The following is a 17,188-nucleotide window of genomic DNA, read 5'->3' on the forward strand; positions in this document are numbered from 1 at the left end:
TCCGTCTCTGCCACTGCTGCACGATGCTGCTGTCGCTGCCGTCTGCAAAACCAACAGCACTCACCATCTCTCTCGTCCTCTTTACTTGTAGATACAAAGGTCAATCATCGCGTGAAATCAAGTCCACCATCCTGCAATCCACCTCCTCCACGACTTGCTCATCAACTGCCTCTTCCGTACGAGACCCTCCCTTCTCCCGCCCGCGCTAGAACCAACAAACCCAACTATTTTAGCAAAAAGGGTCCTCCTCCTCCTCCTCCTCTTGCTAGCTAGCCATGTACTCTCCTCTTTTCTCCTTTGGATGCCGAGCAAGTGGGCTCTCATCACCCGGCTTTCCCATCGGCCCTCTCTCTGCCATTTCTGCTTCAAAGAAATTTGCCATTCGCTCTTCCGAGTGCCTGGTTTTTTCGCTTTCCTTTCCTTTCCTTTCCTTTCCTTTCTTTCTACTTTGTTTCTGTAGAACGCTATTCGGCGGTCGGCAACTCGTCTCACGAGCAAAGAAAAAGGAACCCTCGTCTCGCCTTTGCTTCATTAATACCGCAATAGAGGGGCGCCCGGTTTTAACCGACCAAATGGAACACCATCTATTACCGAGCATTGTCACTCTTCCTTCTCTACTAATATATCCCGACTCAATATAAAATACTCAAACAAAAAACCACGACATCCAATCTCTCCGCGGCCAAAAAGAGCCGCCGTCTCTCCCGTCCACAAGCTAACCAGCTTATTACTGGTATAACAAACAACGCCTCTTTGTCACATCAACCTCTTTTCCAGGAATCCAGACGCACCTGTTTTGACGTCCTGCTGCTTCAGGCTAGCCTTTGCCTCGCCCCTCCACCCCAATTGCTTCTGGAACGCTGGAACGTCTTGATCCCGGCACTCTAATCCTAGCCTTCAACCCTGGCCTGTCATCACGCCCCTCCCACCACCCCCAAGTAAATTAATGCAAGGCCGCTCCTGCGCCCTTCTCTTTTTACCTCTTGGGCTTGGCTTTTCTCACTGGTGCTCCCTCCCAAACAAGATTGCCACGCGAGCAGCTCGTCGCCCCGCTGCGCTGCTGCACCGCATCCATGCAATGCCCATGTGCCAGCCAGCCCAAGCAGCCAAGCAATCAACCCATCACACCGGTCCAACCGTCCTACCCCGAATCATCCTTGCAATACCATGCCGACAACAAAAAATAGCACATGCGCGCAATTTAACCTCTTGCAGAAACGTCCCTGGCTTGTTTCACACGCCTGTCGCTGACTGCCCTGCCCTGGCCGTTGGGCCGCCGCCGAACCCATGTTCCAGCACCAGTACCACCAGTACCAGTAACTTGTAGCCGAGATCCTCGTAGCAGCGACAACCTCCGGCTACCATGACACTGCCCATATGCATGCACATGCCACTTTCGCCCTCGGCTTCATCTTCTTATTCCAGCCGTCGTCGCTTCTTACTGCTGCCGTTTTCTTTTCGTTCCGGGCTCACCGGCACGCTTGTTTCCGGCGTCTCCAGCTTTGAGCCTCGACAAGGCGCCTCCCAGAACGGCGAACTCTCCACCATCTTCTCGTCATCCTTGTCCATCGCGAGATCCTGAAAGCTCCGGCCATAGCTGCGCATCACTGCATCCGTAATGACAGCGCCCAAAGCCAGTGACACTTCCCTAGCAACGCTGTTGCCAATGATCTTGTACTGCGTTGCGGCGGGTCCAAGCAGTATCTCTTCATCCAGAAAGCCCTGCCCGCGCTTTGCTTCCATCACTGATAGGCACCGGTCCTCGCTCCAATGAATCGTTCGACCTTGTTTAGCGTCCCTAGGGCTAGACTTTGTCACAATCGTCGACATTGGCCGGTTGGGCGCCTGTCTTCCGTATGAATTTGTCAGTATCGAGGTTGACATCGCCTTACGCCTGAGCGGAAACATGTCGCGCTCTGGTTCGGTTAATATGCCTCGCCCTGCCGCACGAGGCTTGGTCCCGTAGTACCCGTACCAGGCCTGCGAGAAGTTCATCCCATACGGAGACTTGGGAATCAGTCGTACCCTGTTCCTTATAGTCTTTGTATTTGTATGGGAGACAACTCGGTGGTCTGGGAATGGAACACAGATATCTGGTTTGGCGTCGTAGATCTTGGGCAATCCAGCAACGGCCTGCGCAGCGTTCTTGTATGAGAATGGCGTGCTCTGAGCCATCACTCTCCTGGCCATGGGCTCGCCAGTCGGCAGGAGCCCAAGCCCCAAGTTCTTGACACTCGGTGGATGCGAATGTGTTTGCAAGGGTGTTTCTGGTAAAGCCCACCCGGGCGCCGCAAAGACGATGAAGACACGCGAGCGGACTTGAGCGGAGCCGCAAGAAATGGCATCCAAGAAGAATAGGCGCGCCTGGTAGCCCATGCCTACCAGTGCACACATGAGCTGGCTGAAAACGTCTTGATCTCTATTACGATGCTTCTGGATGATGCCCACGACATTCTCCAGTATACCATACTTTGGTCGATATACATCAACACAAGAGGCGAATGCTGCAACCAGGGACTGGTTCTTTCTCTGGGGGTACGTCGTCTTGTCGTTGGTCATTAGTGAGAATCCAGGACATGGACTTCCGCCAGAGATAAAGTCAACCTCTCCGACTCGCGGAATGTTCTTCGTAAATCGCCCTTAGATCGCAAGCCGCTGGAAATCATCAATAGAGCCTAGAAATGGAGACACCTGCTCCCGCTCTGTAGTGTTCGCCATATACGTATGCAGCGCTTTAGAGTCCATGTCGTTCGCCCACTTCATCATCACTGCGCCCCCTTCTTCGAGACCCCGGCCAAAGTTACCTCCGCCGCAGAATAAATCAAGACCTCGGAGCTTTGGCACCGACCCCTGTCGTGGATCGTAGCCTTGTTTTAATGATGGCGGGGCTTCTGCCAAAGGATGAATGGCGAAGCCGTCATCTGTCCGTTGCTTCTCATAGGTCAGGAAGAAGAAGGCTCCGACACCGTCACGATTATATGGTGTTGGTATAATTTCGGTCGCTGGAAACCATCGCACATGACATCTGCCAACGATACGTGACGGGCCGGTCTTGACGGTTTCCTCCGTGTACAAGAGCTCGTTTGGCGGTGCATCGCGTGCAGTCGAATCAATGGCGTGGCGCCTGGGAAACTTCCGAAAGGTGTACCGTATTCTTCCATACTGCTGCTCAGTTTCAACAATCTCACAAGGCTGACAGATGTTGGAGTTTTTGACCAAGTGCACGAGCACTGTGTCACCAATACAATACTCCGTACAGTCAGGGAAAGATGCTTCCTGGACGTGGCAACACTTGAAATGCGATTGTCTGAGAGACACCCAAGCTCTGTCATCAACCAAGTACGTTTGTCGACAGAAGAATTCTTTCAAGGTGTCTGGTGGGCCTCCAAATTCTACTTCGTGAACCCCTGACACTTCGTCTTCTCGTATCTTAGCGTCTTCTTCACAAGAGCAGTGATCCGACAGGAATAGCTCGTTCGACCAAGGGTATTTCATGACGCCGCATAGTGTCTCCACAGGTCGATAGTACCATATAACCTCAAAGACTTTCTGGCCCTCGCTGTCGATCGAGACGTTTTGTACGAGAGCAAACCACAGGTCGTCATGCTGATCATCCCGAGCATCTTCCTTCCCCCAAACGGTGCCAGAATCAGCAGTATCTCGGGTAGTAGATATGGTGTCTCCAGGTCCAATCTTGTTGGTTGGAGACATTGGTGGGCTGCAAGGGGCTATGGTGAGCACCGGAGGTGTCAATCGTGAAATTAGATCCGACCGGAGACGTTTTGTGTTGGCCCCAAAATCTACCCAGTCCAAATGCTTTCCAAAAGGCAGATGACAAAAGCAATCGTGAATGTATCTCGTCACTACCGTGGTGTAGTTTGCGGCGTGCGAATAGTACGGAATGTACTGTTGAAAAAGGAACACCTCATTCCACAAGGGGTGACAGTCAGCCGTTTTATGCCCCATAGCCCCAATAGACTCTTTACGTAGAAACGCGATATTCGTGTTGACAGCGGATCGGTAGTCGAGGCGAGGGTATTTTGACATCCAAATCTCGACGTCTTCGAAGTTATCGGATGCGGAATAAGCAGCGAGAAGCCATGACGCAAACTCTTGTCGAAAATGATGAATAGTCACCCGCTGCCGGTTGGTGTGCATAGCCGTGAGAAAATCAACAACATGCTTTGCAAGGTCGGCCACCCACAGAAACGGCTCAAAGAACCTCTTGTACTCAGCCGCCGGTGTGCCAAGTTTGTAATATACATCGCTCCCGTCGTTGAGCTCCGATTGAAGCCATACATTGTCTCTTGTTTGATCTTTCGACGCTTGGCCATAGTTTCCGAGTGGCATAGTGTGTATGCAAATACGGCGAACATATGTGCTTTTTGCCCCGTTCGAGAGAATTCCGTCGAAGTAAAGGTCAGGCGAATTGGACTCGGTACCAAGCTGGTTGAGAGATCTCATCTCTTCTGGGTACAAGTCGGTGTCGCAGTAGACGGTAAAGTCGTCAAGTTGCAGGTCGAGGTATTCATCTTCATCGGAGCGCTTCGGCAGCAACATCTTCAGAGCAGCGCGCTCCGACATGGCAGGGCATGGCGGTTCGAAACCGTCGTAGCAAGAACGCGGGCTGACCAGAACGCATTCCGGGATCTGAATCGAGATTGGTCGCAGGCTAGCCAGTTCTTCATTCTCAGTCTCGCTATCTTCTGAGCCTTGAAAGTTGTAGATTTCCTCCTCTTCTACGCTGGGCAGGACGTCGCAGAGCGAATCCCAGGAAGCAAGTTGCGGCTCGAGCTCTGCTGGTGTGGAGGCGTCGACCTCCCTTTCGTCCTCGGAATGATCGCTCATAATGAGATCAACGGCCATAATTCAAGGCGAAAACAATCATTGATGATTTGGGAGCATTAAAAATCGAGGTGTTGAGAAAGATATGTGTGGCGGAGAGAAAGGTGAATGTCAAACGCGCATCAGCCTCTAGCGTTTGCCTACCAACAGCTGCTTGAACTACATACGGATAGAGATGCGAGAAAAAAATAAGTAAAGTGAGCAGAGACCCAACGCTATAAATAATGTCATGATTTTGAGTATACTGCGAATAACCATGAAGGGCAAGTTAGTATCGTATTAATAAGGACCTTCCCTGGCCATTACAATGGGGACAATGAGTATAAGTGGTCGTCCTACAGACGATTCCCATGCAAGATCTGGTGTATTGAGGATCTTTTTCGATATTTGTTTTCGCAGAGGAACCAGCCAGACACGGGCTGGATGGCTGTTCTCCCTCTTCTTTTCAGCACCCCTTGATTCGGCGAGGCGGCCACCTGCTCGGGCGTTGCATCCGTGGCGTAAATCGCCGCCGAGGCTGCCAGCAGCGTGCAGTCAAGCCGCTCATCGCCAATATCAACCACGACGGGCACGGCCGCCGAGCTGGGTGGAATGTCCTCACTGTCCAAGCAAGGGTAAGCCACACCATCCAGAACAAATGCGCCGCCCCTCTGTTTCATGTTGAAGGTTATGTTGGACACACCCTCGGCCGACCAATAGCAAAATGCCGTGATCCAGCCGGAGAGAAACGTCTTGTTGCCGTCCGGCTTCCACTTTTGAATCATGTTGTTCCAAAACGATACGGTGCGCGGCGTCACGCCTGTCTCAAACGTGGCAATCATGTGCCTCAGCACCGGTCGCAGGAGTTGCGCCATATCGTGCGGCTCGCAGCCACGGAGCCGCTCAAGCATGTCGAGGCGCTGCAGTATGATCCAGTAATCTGCCGCCTCGCCAAGCAGCGTGACCGAGGGCAGAGCGCCGCCAGACATCCGGCTTGTAGGGCATTTCTCAGTCTGCATAGCGCCGATGAATAACGCCGCGGCAACGGCACGGTCCACGATCGTTGTCGTGGAAAAGGACGGCATCACCCATTCGCGCAGCGCCGGGTCCTTGATATGGTCGCCCAGCACGCCGGCAATCTGCCGAGTAGAGGCGTTGCTCTTACGAGGGCCATCGTTGCGGCTCCGGTTGTCGCGGGTCACTTCGATAGCGAGCTGCTTTATACCCTCGTTACTGACAAAAACACCGAGAAGCTCTGCTGCGTGAATGTTGATGTAAAAACTAAGCTGCGATAGAATGCTAAACCACACGTCCTCGGGACGAATGGTGAGGTGATGGCGTGTCTTGTAGGCCGCGAGCGCCGCGTGTACGAGACCGTTTGGGGAGCCCGTGATAAGATAATCAGGCATGCCAATCGATGTCTGCAATATACTCTTGTAGCGGTGCAGGTAGTGCTTCATGTTGACAGCCCTAAGGATATCGCCTCGGGTGGTCGCTGGAACCCCAGTCCAGTTCTCGGCGGGCCGCCAGGCAACGCCAAGCGTTACAGGCATATCTGCAAGGGTCTCGCGGTATATGATGAAAGTGGCGGTTGTCATTTGGGAGATCGGTCAAGGGCCGTCGATTTATAGTTGCAAAAGTTCGGTGAGTAGCAGCAGTGTGACCAATCTGGCTGGTTCCGCCCGTGTGATTGGCTCAGTAGCATTCTGCTGAGAACAAGAAGCTCGTGCATATCGCCGCTTGATTCGCCAGTAAGTATTGTGTTTGTTTGCCTGCAGGCGTTCTCGTAAGCTGTTTGAAAAGTACACACCGAGGCTGGGTCCGCTTCGCCCTTTGCATTCTATGCTGTGATACTTTGTGCAGCTAGCCGTACAATCTACGTACAGCTGTTGCCTGTGCGCAAATTTGTTTGCATGTATAGAGAGCAGCTCCGTACTCTTGAGCATCCTGCCAATTTCTTCTCGGGCCCTTTTAAGGATTCTCTGTCAAGACTGCGGTGCGTCCTTGGTCCTGTGTGCTGTACGTCGCGGAACAAAAGGAAATAGGATTAGCACAACGCAACGATCTCGGTCAAAGAGAAGGGCAGAATTTCGATAGTATGTAAAGAGAGACTAGCTACTAAACGTCTGGTGCGACGAGGAAGGCACAAGGCGACGACGAGGGTGAGGTCGACGCGTGTACTTGCCCGTTACTCCCCAAGCACATGTACAGCCCCCGGCCAGCTATGAGACCAGATCCTAAGTGCACTATCAGCTCTTTTTACATCAACCTGCTCATCATTAAAACAAACAAACCCAACGCCAATGCCATATTGTATCTCGTTGTAAATGCGTCATACGAGCGCCATCCATGGTATTCATCTCCTCCGTCGGACAAACCCTCATCGCCGCCGCCCAAACCTTCTGCCTCCCGACTTCCCCTTCATATTCTTGCTCCTCAGCTTCAGCCTCCTAAAGTTGGCGTGCGCCAGCTCATTCACCTTGCGCACCGACTTCTTGACAACTCCCTCCTTAGTCATGGGCCTCTTCTTCTTTCCGTCTGTCTCTTCAACATCTTCGTAGTCCTCGTCCGCATTCTCCTGCCCGTCGAGCTGCTGCGTCTCGGGGATAATGTCCTGCGAGCCACCCAGCGACTCCGTCGGGCGTTTCGTAATCGTAGGGCGCATGTTGACGCGGCGCGTCGTGCGCTTCTGGCCCTTTTTCTTGTAGACGACCAGCGGCTGGCCGTTGCGGCCGGTGCGATCGGCCTCGTCGGGGCTGTCGTACAGACCCTCGTCGTCGAAGCCACCGAGCGGGAGATTGTGGGATTCGCGGTCCCTCGCTAGAATATCGCGCTCCTTGGGAGCTGTAGACTGTGAAGCTGCAGCTGGTGCGGTGACGGACGGCGCAGAACCAGCTGCGGAAGGATCCATGTCAGCGTCCTCGAGCTCGCGCAAAGCAGCCATGTCGTCGTCATCGTCCAGGTGATCGTCTTCCACCTTGCGCAGACTCGCTACAATTTCGCTCAGACCGCGGCCGAGCGGCTTCCTAGGCAGCTTGAGCGGCGCCGGCGCATCAAAGGGTACTCCTTCGCTGAGCGCCGGCAGCGTATGTCGTCTCAAAAAGGCCGGCGTATCGAATTGCAACTTGGAGACGGAGCCTGGCGTGGAAGCTTTTCCGCCGGCGCCGGCATCCCGGTTCTTGAGCGGCGTCATGAATGTATTTAGCATCTGGCGCTTGCTGCTGGACATGGGTGTGCGGCCCAGCTTCTCCGAGTCCAAAGATCCTCTGCGCCTGCTCGGGGTGGCATCCTCTTCTCTCCGACGCCGTCCTCCCGGTGTGCTCGGAGGCTGCTTTTCTGTGCTTTTGCTCGGCGTGCCCAACTCCTTGCCCACCAAGAGGTCAAACAGGCCGAGCACCTTGCCGTCGCGCTGCGGCGTGGGCCCGATGGACGTGACTGGCGCGGGGCTGAAAAGCTTCCTCGATATGGCGGGCGTGCTCATGAACTCGTTCTCATCGAGCGTGCGGTTCTTGGACGGCGTTTCGGCATATCTGTTCTTCTTGAGCGGCGTCTCGGTAGGCGGCGGGTCGGGGCGCCGTTTCTTGGGGTTTGGCAGTTGTTGCGTGGGCGCGGGCAGGGGTATCTTGCCTGCGAGGATGTCGCGAGTCTTGTTATATTCTTTGTATTTTGCAGCTGCAGCTCTGATTAGATGCAGTCCAGCAGCATCAGTTGGCGACCGGGAGCAATGTACCTATGTTGGGGTTGTCTTTTATATCTTGCCGACTGGGCTTGGAGCCGTTGTGGCCGGCGGCCCAGTCGCTCTCCCATTTCTTCAGGTCAGCTCGGAGCTCTTTGGAATTGCGCTCATAAGAGGCTTTTATCGTGTCGTCCATAATATCGTATCGTCATCTGTGGCACTGGCGCTGGCGGCAGGAATTATGGTATTCTGCTGGGACAAATTTAGTGTGAATGTTTGTCTGGTCACAGATCGCGTTCGTACAAGGGCAGACGCGTTCAGCTAAGCAGGGCTAAGTTTAGTGGACGCGAGACCGCATAAAGTGGTGGGCCGCTGCTGAAGATTGGGTGCGGTGGCGTTCCAGACGTGAGGCAGTGATACGCGCGCAAAAGGATTCACGGGACTTGTCCAAATAAACCAAGTCATGAACAAGGAATTTATTCCCGAAGTTTCTGGATGTACTTGGCTTGACTGACCGGGGGGATGCACAGGAATTGAAAGCTGGAATGGCGTCTTGAGTGCCCAAACCCACCCGCCGGGAATGATGCACTTATTTCCGTCAGAGGAACTGTTGTTACTCACGACATCGTCATCATCATCAGCACAATCAATAATAGTTGGAAAAAAAGGACAAGCCAGGTAATTGGTCCAATTTTGGCAGTCCATTTCATCGATTTATTGCGTCTTTTTAATTGAGCAAACTATCCGGCGCATGGCCTATGCTCGAGTCCACAGCATGGCTTGGTTTGGTACCAGATGGACAAATTCAAAGTACTAGCTTCCGAAAAATGTGACGTTCTGAGACGCATTGATCCATCTTGACATCAAGTTCCAGGGTTCCTTCGCAATCATCATTGGAGAATCAGAGCTTGCCTGAGCCAGCCTCAACTCAGCCCAACAAGCTTAAAAGTCCCAGCGGCGGGCATCATCATAGTCGTCACGGTTGACGAGCTTGACGTCGCCGTCCCATTCGCCGACGACGAAATCGCCGTTGCTGGCCAGGCTGATGATGCCGTCGTTGTACTCGAAGAGCTGGCCCTCGCCGCCGTTGGCATCCTCCTGCGTGGCGCCGGCCTCGTGGCTGATGTCGTTGAAGCTGAGAGCAAGGCCCGAGTGGATGTTGATGAGGTGGCCGTCGTCGAGCTTCCAGCGCTGGTTGGTGTTGTCATCATCGCCCTTGAACTCCCAGGCGATGATGGAGCCGCCCGCCTCGGTCGACATGTAGGCGACGTCGAGGACGCGGCCGCTGGCGCGGTTGCGGATGGTGAATTCTCCCTCGGGGAAGGACATGGTGACTTGTTGCTTGATGGGACGGAGTTTGTTGTGGTTTGCTGCTGCGGTATTGGAGGCTCGAAAGGGACGCGGAAAAGCTTGGAGAATAGGAAAAGATGATTGTTGATCAAGACAAGCCTACCGCAGCGCGGGAGCTCCTCGTTTCTTATATACCTCAGCCCGCATCCATCTCTGCTTCACCTTCCATTCACCCGCCTGCCCACCATGGCAAATGCCGCAGTGAGGGGTACATGCCCGTTTGCTGTGCTACGCGAATGCAAGCGTTTGCTCATATGACGTGTTGAGGGACAATTGGACATCAAAGGGTCCGGAGTACCGCAATATTATGCACGTTACCGCCGCACTGCCACAGTTTTCTTGGCGTTGCTCATTTCCAGCTCCACAGCGGGATGATGCGCTGTCACGAATCTCGTCAATAGGGCAGGTGTGCTATTTTGCCAAGTATTTACTCCTGCAAGAGCGAAACGAGCTCGTTTCACGAGACGAATGGCATCGTGGCTGTGTGGTCGGAGTGATGTGACGAAAGAGGTGCGGGAGGAGACGGGAGAGACGGCGGTTAGAGCTTGAACCCGGCCAACAGATAATACCCGCCGTGTCAGATCAAACGTCTCAAAGGCGCCGACAGTAGACGAGGCAGTTTACGAATACTCGAGTGTGTTTATTCTGCTTCTTACTCGTCCTGGCAGTTGATGTGTATCGGCTTTAACGTCCGCTAGTTTAGCACCCCGGGTAAGCCGCCCCGACTAGCCTCATCTCCACCACCCAAAGATCGGCCAAGAGAAAAGGTTACAGGTTACTGCTCTTTTATTTGACCGTGGAGGGGCATCGCTGATGGAGGCGTTGTACTTTGGGGCATCTCGTGCGACCTGGACATTCCCGCACCTTCCTCGGGACGCCCAAGTCTTTGATCTTATTACCGGGACCCGACTCTGCATGCTTGCATCTTCCTTCAGATTGAAAGTACAGCTTGTGTATTTGACAATGACGAAATGCGTTCTGAGTCGCAACGAGACACCAAACTTACAGTTTCGCTCCCCAGCGTCGGCATGGCCAATGTTTCTTCTGAATTACACATCATCCGAATACACATCAGCACTCCGTACACTCGACGCCAATGCCGCAACAAAAATCTACCTACCCGTGAGACTACATGATAAATATCTTTAATTCCTCGGAACACTAGTCGCGAGTCTTGGGTTCAACCACAAGAGACATCGTGGCTGGGTTGCCGGCCAGACTATCCTCATTGACCACGAGTCCACCACACAAGCATAAAGCAAGCCACTCTGGCGAGCCCGCAAACTAACCCAGCCACAGAACAGCAAAAGTTAGCTGGTGAAACATTCCGAAAACTAATAATGAAAGGCGGCCGTGCGCCTCCACGGCGTTTTAGCCGCTTTGTGAGCCTCGAGCCACGCGCGCCGCGTCAGCTCGCCACTTGCCACAGCGCGCCCCAAACACCAGCGCCGGGACGATCCCACATCGTCGCCCACATTCCGAATCTACACCACGTCTTCCGGCTCCAATTAAAACAAGTTGATTAAAGTTCATCCATGGTTCAATTGCCGCTGTCAACGTAACGAAGCACTCCCCGGCAATGCCGTTGCCCTCTTGTCCATCACTGCGCTGCTCATAAGTGCGCCGCGACAGCTGATCTGAAATGTACCAATTGGGACAGCTAGAAGCCAAGTACAAAGAAGTGAGAAAACAACTAGAGAGCCATCCTTGATAGCCCAGCAAAAGCCAACCGTCTCATGTCGATGCCAAAGTCGTCGTCACCTGCCTGCCGGCAACTGTTCATGACTCGCACTGCGCATTCACTCCCCAACGGCTAGCCAACTCTAAATGCATCCACAGTGTGTTATTTCCTAGCTTGGGAGTTCGGGCCAAGATAGACTGCGTGGAGACGACACATGAATCTTGGGGGCGGAATGGATCACAACCTACTGCTAGATTCCCTGCTCGTGGGGCATCGCAACGTCACCCAGCTGCTGGTTGCAAATCACGAAGCTCCTGGACTTGATTGGCCGGTCTCGGCCGGACATTCTAAAAACAGCCTCCGCGGATTAGCTGACGTGGACGGGGTCTTTCATTCTTTCCTGGAGACCATGGCGTTTCCCGGGGGTTTGCATGGACCAAGTTCATTCCCATTGTACGTCGGCGGACGCGTGTTTATCCAAGCTTCCAGCGCAACTCTAAAGCTGACGACGCCAGCATACCTTGTCGTGGGAACCTTGACTCAGTGTATAAGTAGCCGGGCGAGGAATCTCTTCTAAGCTTTCTTCCCCAAGTCAGACATTCTCGAAACTTCATCACCACAATTTGTTCGATACAATGCGTTTCACTCAGCTTTTGGCAGTAGTTGCTGCCGCCAGTGGCATAGCCGGTGCACACCCTGGCCATGATTTGACCGAAGAGATTGCAGAGCGCAAGGACTTTCTCCGATCCGTGCGAAGAGCGACGCTTGCTCACTGCGCAGACAAGCTCAAAGCCCGCGGCATCGAGGCCAGCAACATTGCTCGACGCTCCGCTGCTGTCGAGAAGAAGCGTGCCGCCAAGGGCATCCAGCGCAGAGATGCGGATAGCGACCTTTCCACATCCCATAACAGCACCGACCTGGGCTACACGGAGAACACATCCATCTCACAGCTCTTCTCCAGCAACGGCTCCTGTCTTCTGACTCCCGAAGTGACCCAGGGCCCCTACTGTTCGTCGACCCCCCCTCCACTTACGTGCACTTCCACGAACACGCCCTAATCTAACCTGCCGCAGATGTTGGAGGCGAATCCCTTCGAAAGGACGTCACAGACTCGGAGCCCGGCATTGAAATCACGCTCGACTACCAGGTCATCGATGTCGACACCTGCGAGCCCGTGCCCAACGTGTACGTCGAGATCTGGCACTGCAACTCCACCGGCGTGTATTCCGGCGTCGTCGCCAACGGCAACGGCGACTCTTCGGACTCGTCCAACCTCGACAACAAGGCCTTGCGCGGCATCCAGGCCACCGACACCGACGGCGTCGCCCAGTTCCAGTCCATCTTCCCGGGCCACTACACCGGCCGTGCCACCCACATCCATGTCATGGTGCACACCAACGCCACGCTCTACGCCAACGAGACGCTCGGCAACGACGTCTACGCGAGCCACGTCGGCCAGGCCTTTTTCGACCAGGACCTCATCGCCGCCGCCGACGAGGTCGCGCCGTACAGCACCAACGAGCAGACGCTGACCAAGAACTCGGCCGACAGCATCCTGTCCGAGGAGGCCGGCACCGACGGCGTCGACCCCTTCATGAACTACGTCTACCTCGGCGAGGGTCTGGACGAAGGCCTGTTCGCGTGGCTGGCGTTTGGCATCAACACGACGTACTCGAGCGAGGTGACGCCGGCGGCGTTTGTGTACGAGTCGGGCGGTGTCGAGAATGCGAATGGAGGCATGGGCGGCGGTCCAGGTGGCAGCGGCGGTCCTCCTGGCGGTGGTAGCGGAGGTCCTCCTGGCGGTGGCAACGGCACAGGACCTGGTGGCAACAACGGTACGGGTACAACGCCCTCTGGAACTACCTCTTCGGGAGGCACCCAGACTGGCACGGCGGGAACTGGAACTCCGACTCTGAGCAACCAAGGTACTGTTGCTCGCGCGTCTGCCATGGGTCTTCTGGGACTCGTTCTTCTGATCGCTTTCCAGTAGTTCGTCATTGAGTAGGTGATTACGCAAGCTTGATGAACGGAATGACTTTTGTAAATCAGAAAATGGGAGACGGTGTCTTGAAGTCTAGTGATGAGACAGTTCAAATACAAAAACAAGAGCTCTTCATCTACCTATTTGGCAATATACCGATGCGATACTACGCTTGGACAGCACAGATGTTGCTGAGATTGCAGTCTCTAAAGATAGATGATGCGCCTGAGGTATGGATGGACTGCAAATGTGAGTGCAGGCAAAACCTACGATGATAATGTGCAATTTTCGGAGCTGCGACGTGTATTAGAAGTCATCTCTTTTTGTCTTTTTTTTTTGTGAAAATGCGAAAAGCCAGCTTACCATTTGCTCGGTGGGATACATCATTCTTACCACTTTTGTCTCAGTAGCAGATGTCTCCAAGTGCACACTCTGCACAGCTTGCATATTCACGCGCTCTGATGGCTAGCCTTCGAAGCGATTCACTCATCTATGACTGGCAAGCGACTCCCGCTGGAACGGTCCCCCCCGGTGGCAACTGACCGAGCCAATCATTCGCAGCGAAGGCAAGTGCAGTTTAGGACTATTGGCCGCCAGCCAGTGGGAATGACTGCCGATTCCGAAGAAGCTGTTCTCCCCGCTCTGAAACTAGTTGCGAGAGCCTCGCCTGCTGCCGGAGCAAGTTAGCACAAACTTCGCTCTCCGGTTTGCCACTGTATCCTCCCTCCATCCCCCTCCTCTTGACCATCAGCCAGTCGAGATGCCAGTCGATTTCGAACCCGCTGTTCTTCTCCTCTCTAATACTTGAGAGAGCCTCGCCCACTGGCCAGAAAAAGTCAACGCCAACCTCGCTATGGGGTTCGCCAGTGTCTCCTCCCTCCATTCCCCCATCCCAGACGTCCCAGACGTCCCAGACGTTCGGGACCACTGCCCGTGGAGGCCCAAGCTTGAGTCTGTCTGTGAGAAGAATCTGGCTCAGATTGGCATTCCCCAATCGTCACGACAAAAGTCAGTTGTGATGTGCAGCTAAGCGACTCCCGCCACCGAGGGGCCAGCATGGATATGGGTAGCACTCTGCCGGACCATTTTTCACGGAGAGATTACGACGGGAATGCCCTAGTTCCAATTTTCCGGAACAAGCCGTGCAGATCTGGAAATTTTCCTCCTGCTGCGCATACAAGCTAGCCCATTCCAAGTTCCCGGACCTGCCAACCAACCACTCAGGCCTCACAATCTGAGACAGCCTCAATCAAGAGGGTGTCCTCATTCCGCACGTTAAATCATTCCGTGCCCATTCTGGTTTCTGTTGTCTGTATCTGTGCTGTAAATGGCCACTCAAGAGATACGAAATAGGATAAGTCACATTTTACAGTGAGTCGCTACCAAGTGAAGTGGACGTACGCGTGAGAGAAGTACAAGAGCTACTGAGACGAAAGTCAAGTGCCGGATCCGTCACGCACACGAAAGCTTAGAGGTGACAAGATAGGGGCCAAGACGGGAGTGGCTGATCTGGAGATTAGTGGAAAGAGGATGTGGAGAATGATAGGGATCGAACCTGCTAGTGTCTGCATTTGAAGTTAAAATAGAAGGCGATGAAATTCTTTCCGAACCTGTCAAGATGTTGATTTATTGGCAGGACTAGACTAGACTTGTTTTGGAGTGTCTGTTGGGGCCAAAGATCAGATGCTGGATCCCAACGCTAGTCGGAGCCGCGGTGATCAATCACGATCTGCTCAGGCTAGTGCACCCTGGACCATCATGCTTTGGCTTGTAGTAGACTGTCTTTAGGCTTTATCAAATAGCACCAAGAATGTTGATCTTTGCTGCAACAGAATTAGAAGACAGTCTAAAACCCCTCGGAAATATATGACGATACACGCTGGAGTTGGCTGGTGTTGGCTGGAGTTGCGGGCTGAATAAAAGAATTGAATGCCCTCGGCTAGCATCTCGGCAACATCTTGGCAGACGCTGAAAGAATCTCACAACTTTCTATTTTTAACTTGATCCTGGTTGTTATCTGTGTGTACTTTTCCATCTTTTTCTCTCACAGTGTAATGGGGCGCCAGGACCGGTCCATGAGGCACAGCAAATCGGTGGCACTCGCGATTTCCTCCTTGTACCAGCTACAGCATGATGACGCCAACTTTACCAGCCAATCAGTTCAAGTACTGCGCAGCATCCAGAGATCAAAGAGATGCCTTCTGGCGTCGCTCTCTCGCGCACCATCTCAGCCATATCTCCCACTTCGCATACTATACATCATCCTCACGGAGCTGCCAGGACCATGGCCATCCCCTCGCTGTCTCGTGGCCAACTATGCACGCCTACTATTGGATGTGCAGTCACTGCCTGATGGACTTCGAAGCAGCCCAGCCTCGTTTATGAAGCGACTCGAACACATTATCAGCTTGAGCTGCGAGTCTCTTTCTCCATTCATCAGCCGCCGCAGCGGCGATGCTCTGTTCTCGCCTCACGATTCAGTCCGCCTCAGCCACAAGGAAATACACAGTCATGTTGACGAGTTTTCCCTACCCGAACACATTCTAAAGCCGAACAAGGTCGTTGCCGTCCTTCTCGACGACGTTATTCTTCAGTCCATCCTTTGTCTTGCAGCAGCCTCGTCCTACGTCGTGGCACCAAGCAAGCCAACGGATCATCTCCAGCAGCTTCGGTCCAGCCTGGAGCTGACAGAAGCGAGCTGCATCATTACTTCGCCCGTCTATGCCAAGAAACTCGCATCAATATACCCGTGGCTGTCAAAAAGGCGGATCAAAGTCGTCATTGCAACATGGACAAGAAGCAATAAAATCCGTTGTGCAGACTGGCGTGGGCAGGAGCTCGACTTTGCGAAGCTGCCTCGCGTGCCGCTCAAAAATCCCGATTCCCCCTCTTTATTACTCCTCAAGCCATCTTTGGGAGGCACAGAGGAGTTGGTTGCGTTTACGTTGTGGGAGCTCATTTGTGAAGCATTTATGACGGCGGCATTGTGCGAACTCGGCTCAGCCGACGTGGGTATCACTGTAACGTGTGCAAATGAGATGTAAGTGAAGGTTATTCCGAATCGAATTGACTGCAGATGGATCATAAAACTAGCTAACGCAAATCTCACAGAGGCGGCATTCCCCGAGGAGTTCTTGCATCACTAGTTTCGGGGTCTTCCATGTTCTGCAGCACCAGCGAGCGCTGCGACCAATTTTGCGAACTCGTGCAGGGCGTAAAGCCGTCCTGGTGTTTAGCATCACAGCACAATTATCGAAGCATTTTAGCGGGCGCATCACTTTATTATCTTGGCCGCCAGATGGGGGAAAGTAGCAGCCTCCGGTATGCGTGTGCAGCCGACGGCCCTGTTCCGGCGGGAATGGCGTCTTTGATACGGGATGCACTGGGCTGCGAAGTAGTGAGTAAGGCCAACGCCTTCAGGTAAGTAGCTCTGTTACTTTGAGGATGCACCCCAGCTAATATTTTAAAGAACGTTTGGAGGCCTAGATACAACCGGGCGGACAACACACCCAGTCAGCCCAGTCAGCGACAGCAGCAACTCAAGCAGCCCTACAGAGGTCAACCGGCCATACGCTGCGGAACTACGTCCACGTAACTCTTTTGAGTCTTCAACCTCTCGGACATTATCTGTACTCGACACAGAGAGTTCCGAAATCGAAATGCATAAATACGAAAG

General features: G+C 53.6%; 6 protein-coding genes across 6 annotated transcripts; 1 reads left to right on the forward strand and 5 right to left on the reverse strand.

The window, feature by feature from the left end:
- Positions 1 to 1,416: 1,416 nt before the first annotated feature.
- On the reverse strand, positions 1,417 to 2,559 carry LMH87_004668 (uncharacterized protein; the record flags this gene model as incomplete). The annotated part of the gene is made up of 1 exon (XM_056195926.1): positions 1,417 to 2,559. One exon carries the CDS (start codon positions 2,557 to 2,559, stop codon positions 1,417 to 1,419), a length of 1,143 nt encoding a protein of 380 aa, XP_056049506.1.
- An 81-nt stretch (positions 2,560 to 2,640) lies between these two features.
- LMH87_004669 (uncharacterized protein) lies at positions 2,641 to 4,866 on the reverse strand (the record flags this gene model as incomplete). The annotated part of the gene is made up of 1 exon (XM_056195927.1): positions 2,641 to 4,866. The coding sequence occupies one exon, from the start codon at positions 4,864 to 4,866 to the stop codon at positions 2,641 to 2,643; it is 2,226 nt and encodes a 741-aa protein (XP_056049507.1).
- Positions 4,867 to 5,180: 314 nt separating this feature from the next.
- LMH87_004670 (uncharacterized protein) lies at positions 5,181 to 6,422 on the reverse strand (the record flags this gene model as incomplete). The annotated part of the gene is made up of 1 exon (XM_056195928.1): positions 5,181 to 6,422. The coding sequence occupies one exon, from the start codon at positions 6,420 to 6,422 to the stop codon at positions 5,181 to 5,183; it is 1,242 nt and encodes a 413-aa protein (XP_056049508.1).
- Positions 6,423 to 7,204: 782 nt separating this feature from the next.
- LMH87_004671 (uncharacterized protein) lies at positions 7,205 to 8,696 on the reverse strand (the record flags this gene model as incomplete). Its single annotated transcript, XM_056195929.1, has 2 exons — positions 7,205 to 8,496; positions 8,555 to 8,696. The coding sequence occupies 2 exons, from the start codon at positions 8,694 to 8,696 to the stop codon at positions 7,205 to 7,207; spliced, it is 1,434 nt and encodes a 477-aa protein (XP_056049509.1).
- Positions 8,697 to 9,442: 746 nt separating this feature from the next.
- Positions 9,443 to 9,829, reverse strand: LMH87_004672 (uncharacterized protein; the record flags this gene model as incomplete). The annotated part of the gene is made up of 1 exon (XM_056195930.1): positions 9,443 to 9,829. One exon carries the CDS (start codon positions 9,827 to 9,829, stop codon positions 9,443 to 9,445), a length of 387 nt encoding a protein of 128 aa, XP_056049510.1.
- Positions 9,830 to 12,166: 2,337 nt separating this feature from the next.
- Positions 12,167 to 13,532, forward strand: LMH87_004673 (uncharacterized protein; the record flags this gene model as incomplete). Its single annotated transcript, XM_056195931.1, has 3 exons — positions 12,167 to 12,539; positions 12,605 to 13,456; positions 13,522 to 13,532. 3 exons carry the CDS (start codon positions 12,167 to 12,169, stop codon positions 13,530 to 13,532), a joined length of 1,236 nt encoding a protein of 411 aa, XP_056049511.1.
- Positions 13,533 to 17,188: the final 3,656 nt, after the last annotated feature.

This window comes from Akanthomyces muscarius, chromosome 2 (genome assembly GCF_028009165.1).
Source record: "Akanthomyces muscarius strain Ve6 chromosome 2, whole genome shotgun sequence".
In the NCBI taxonomy this organism is placed as follows: Eukaryota; Fungi; Ascomycota; class Sordariomycetes; order Hypocreales; family Cordycipitaceae; genus Akanthomyces; species Akanthomyces muscarius.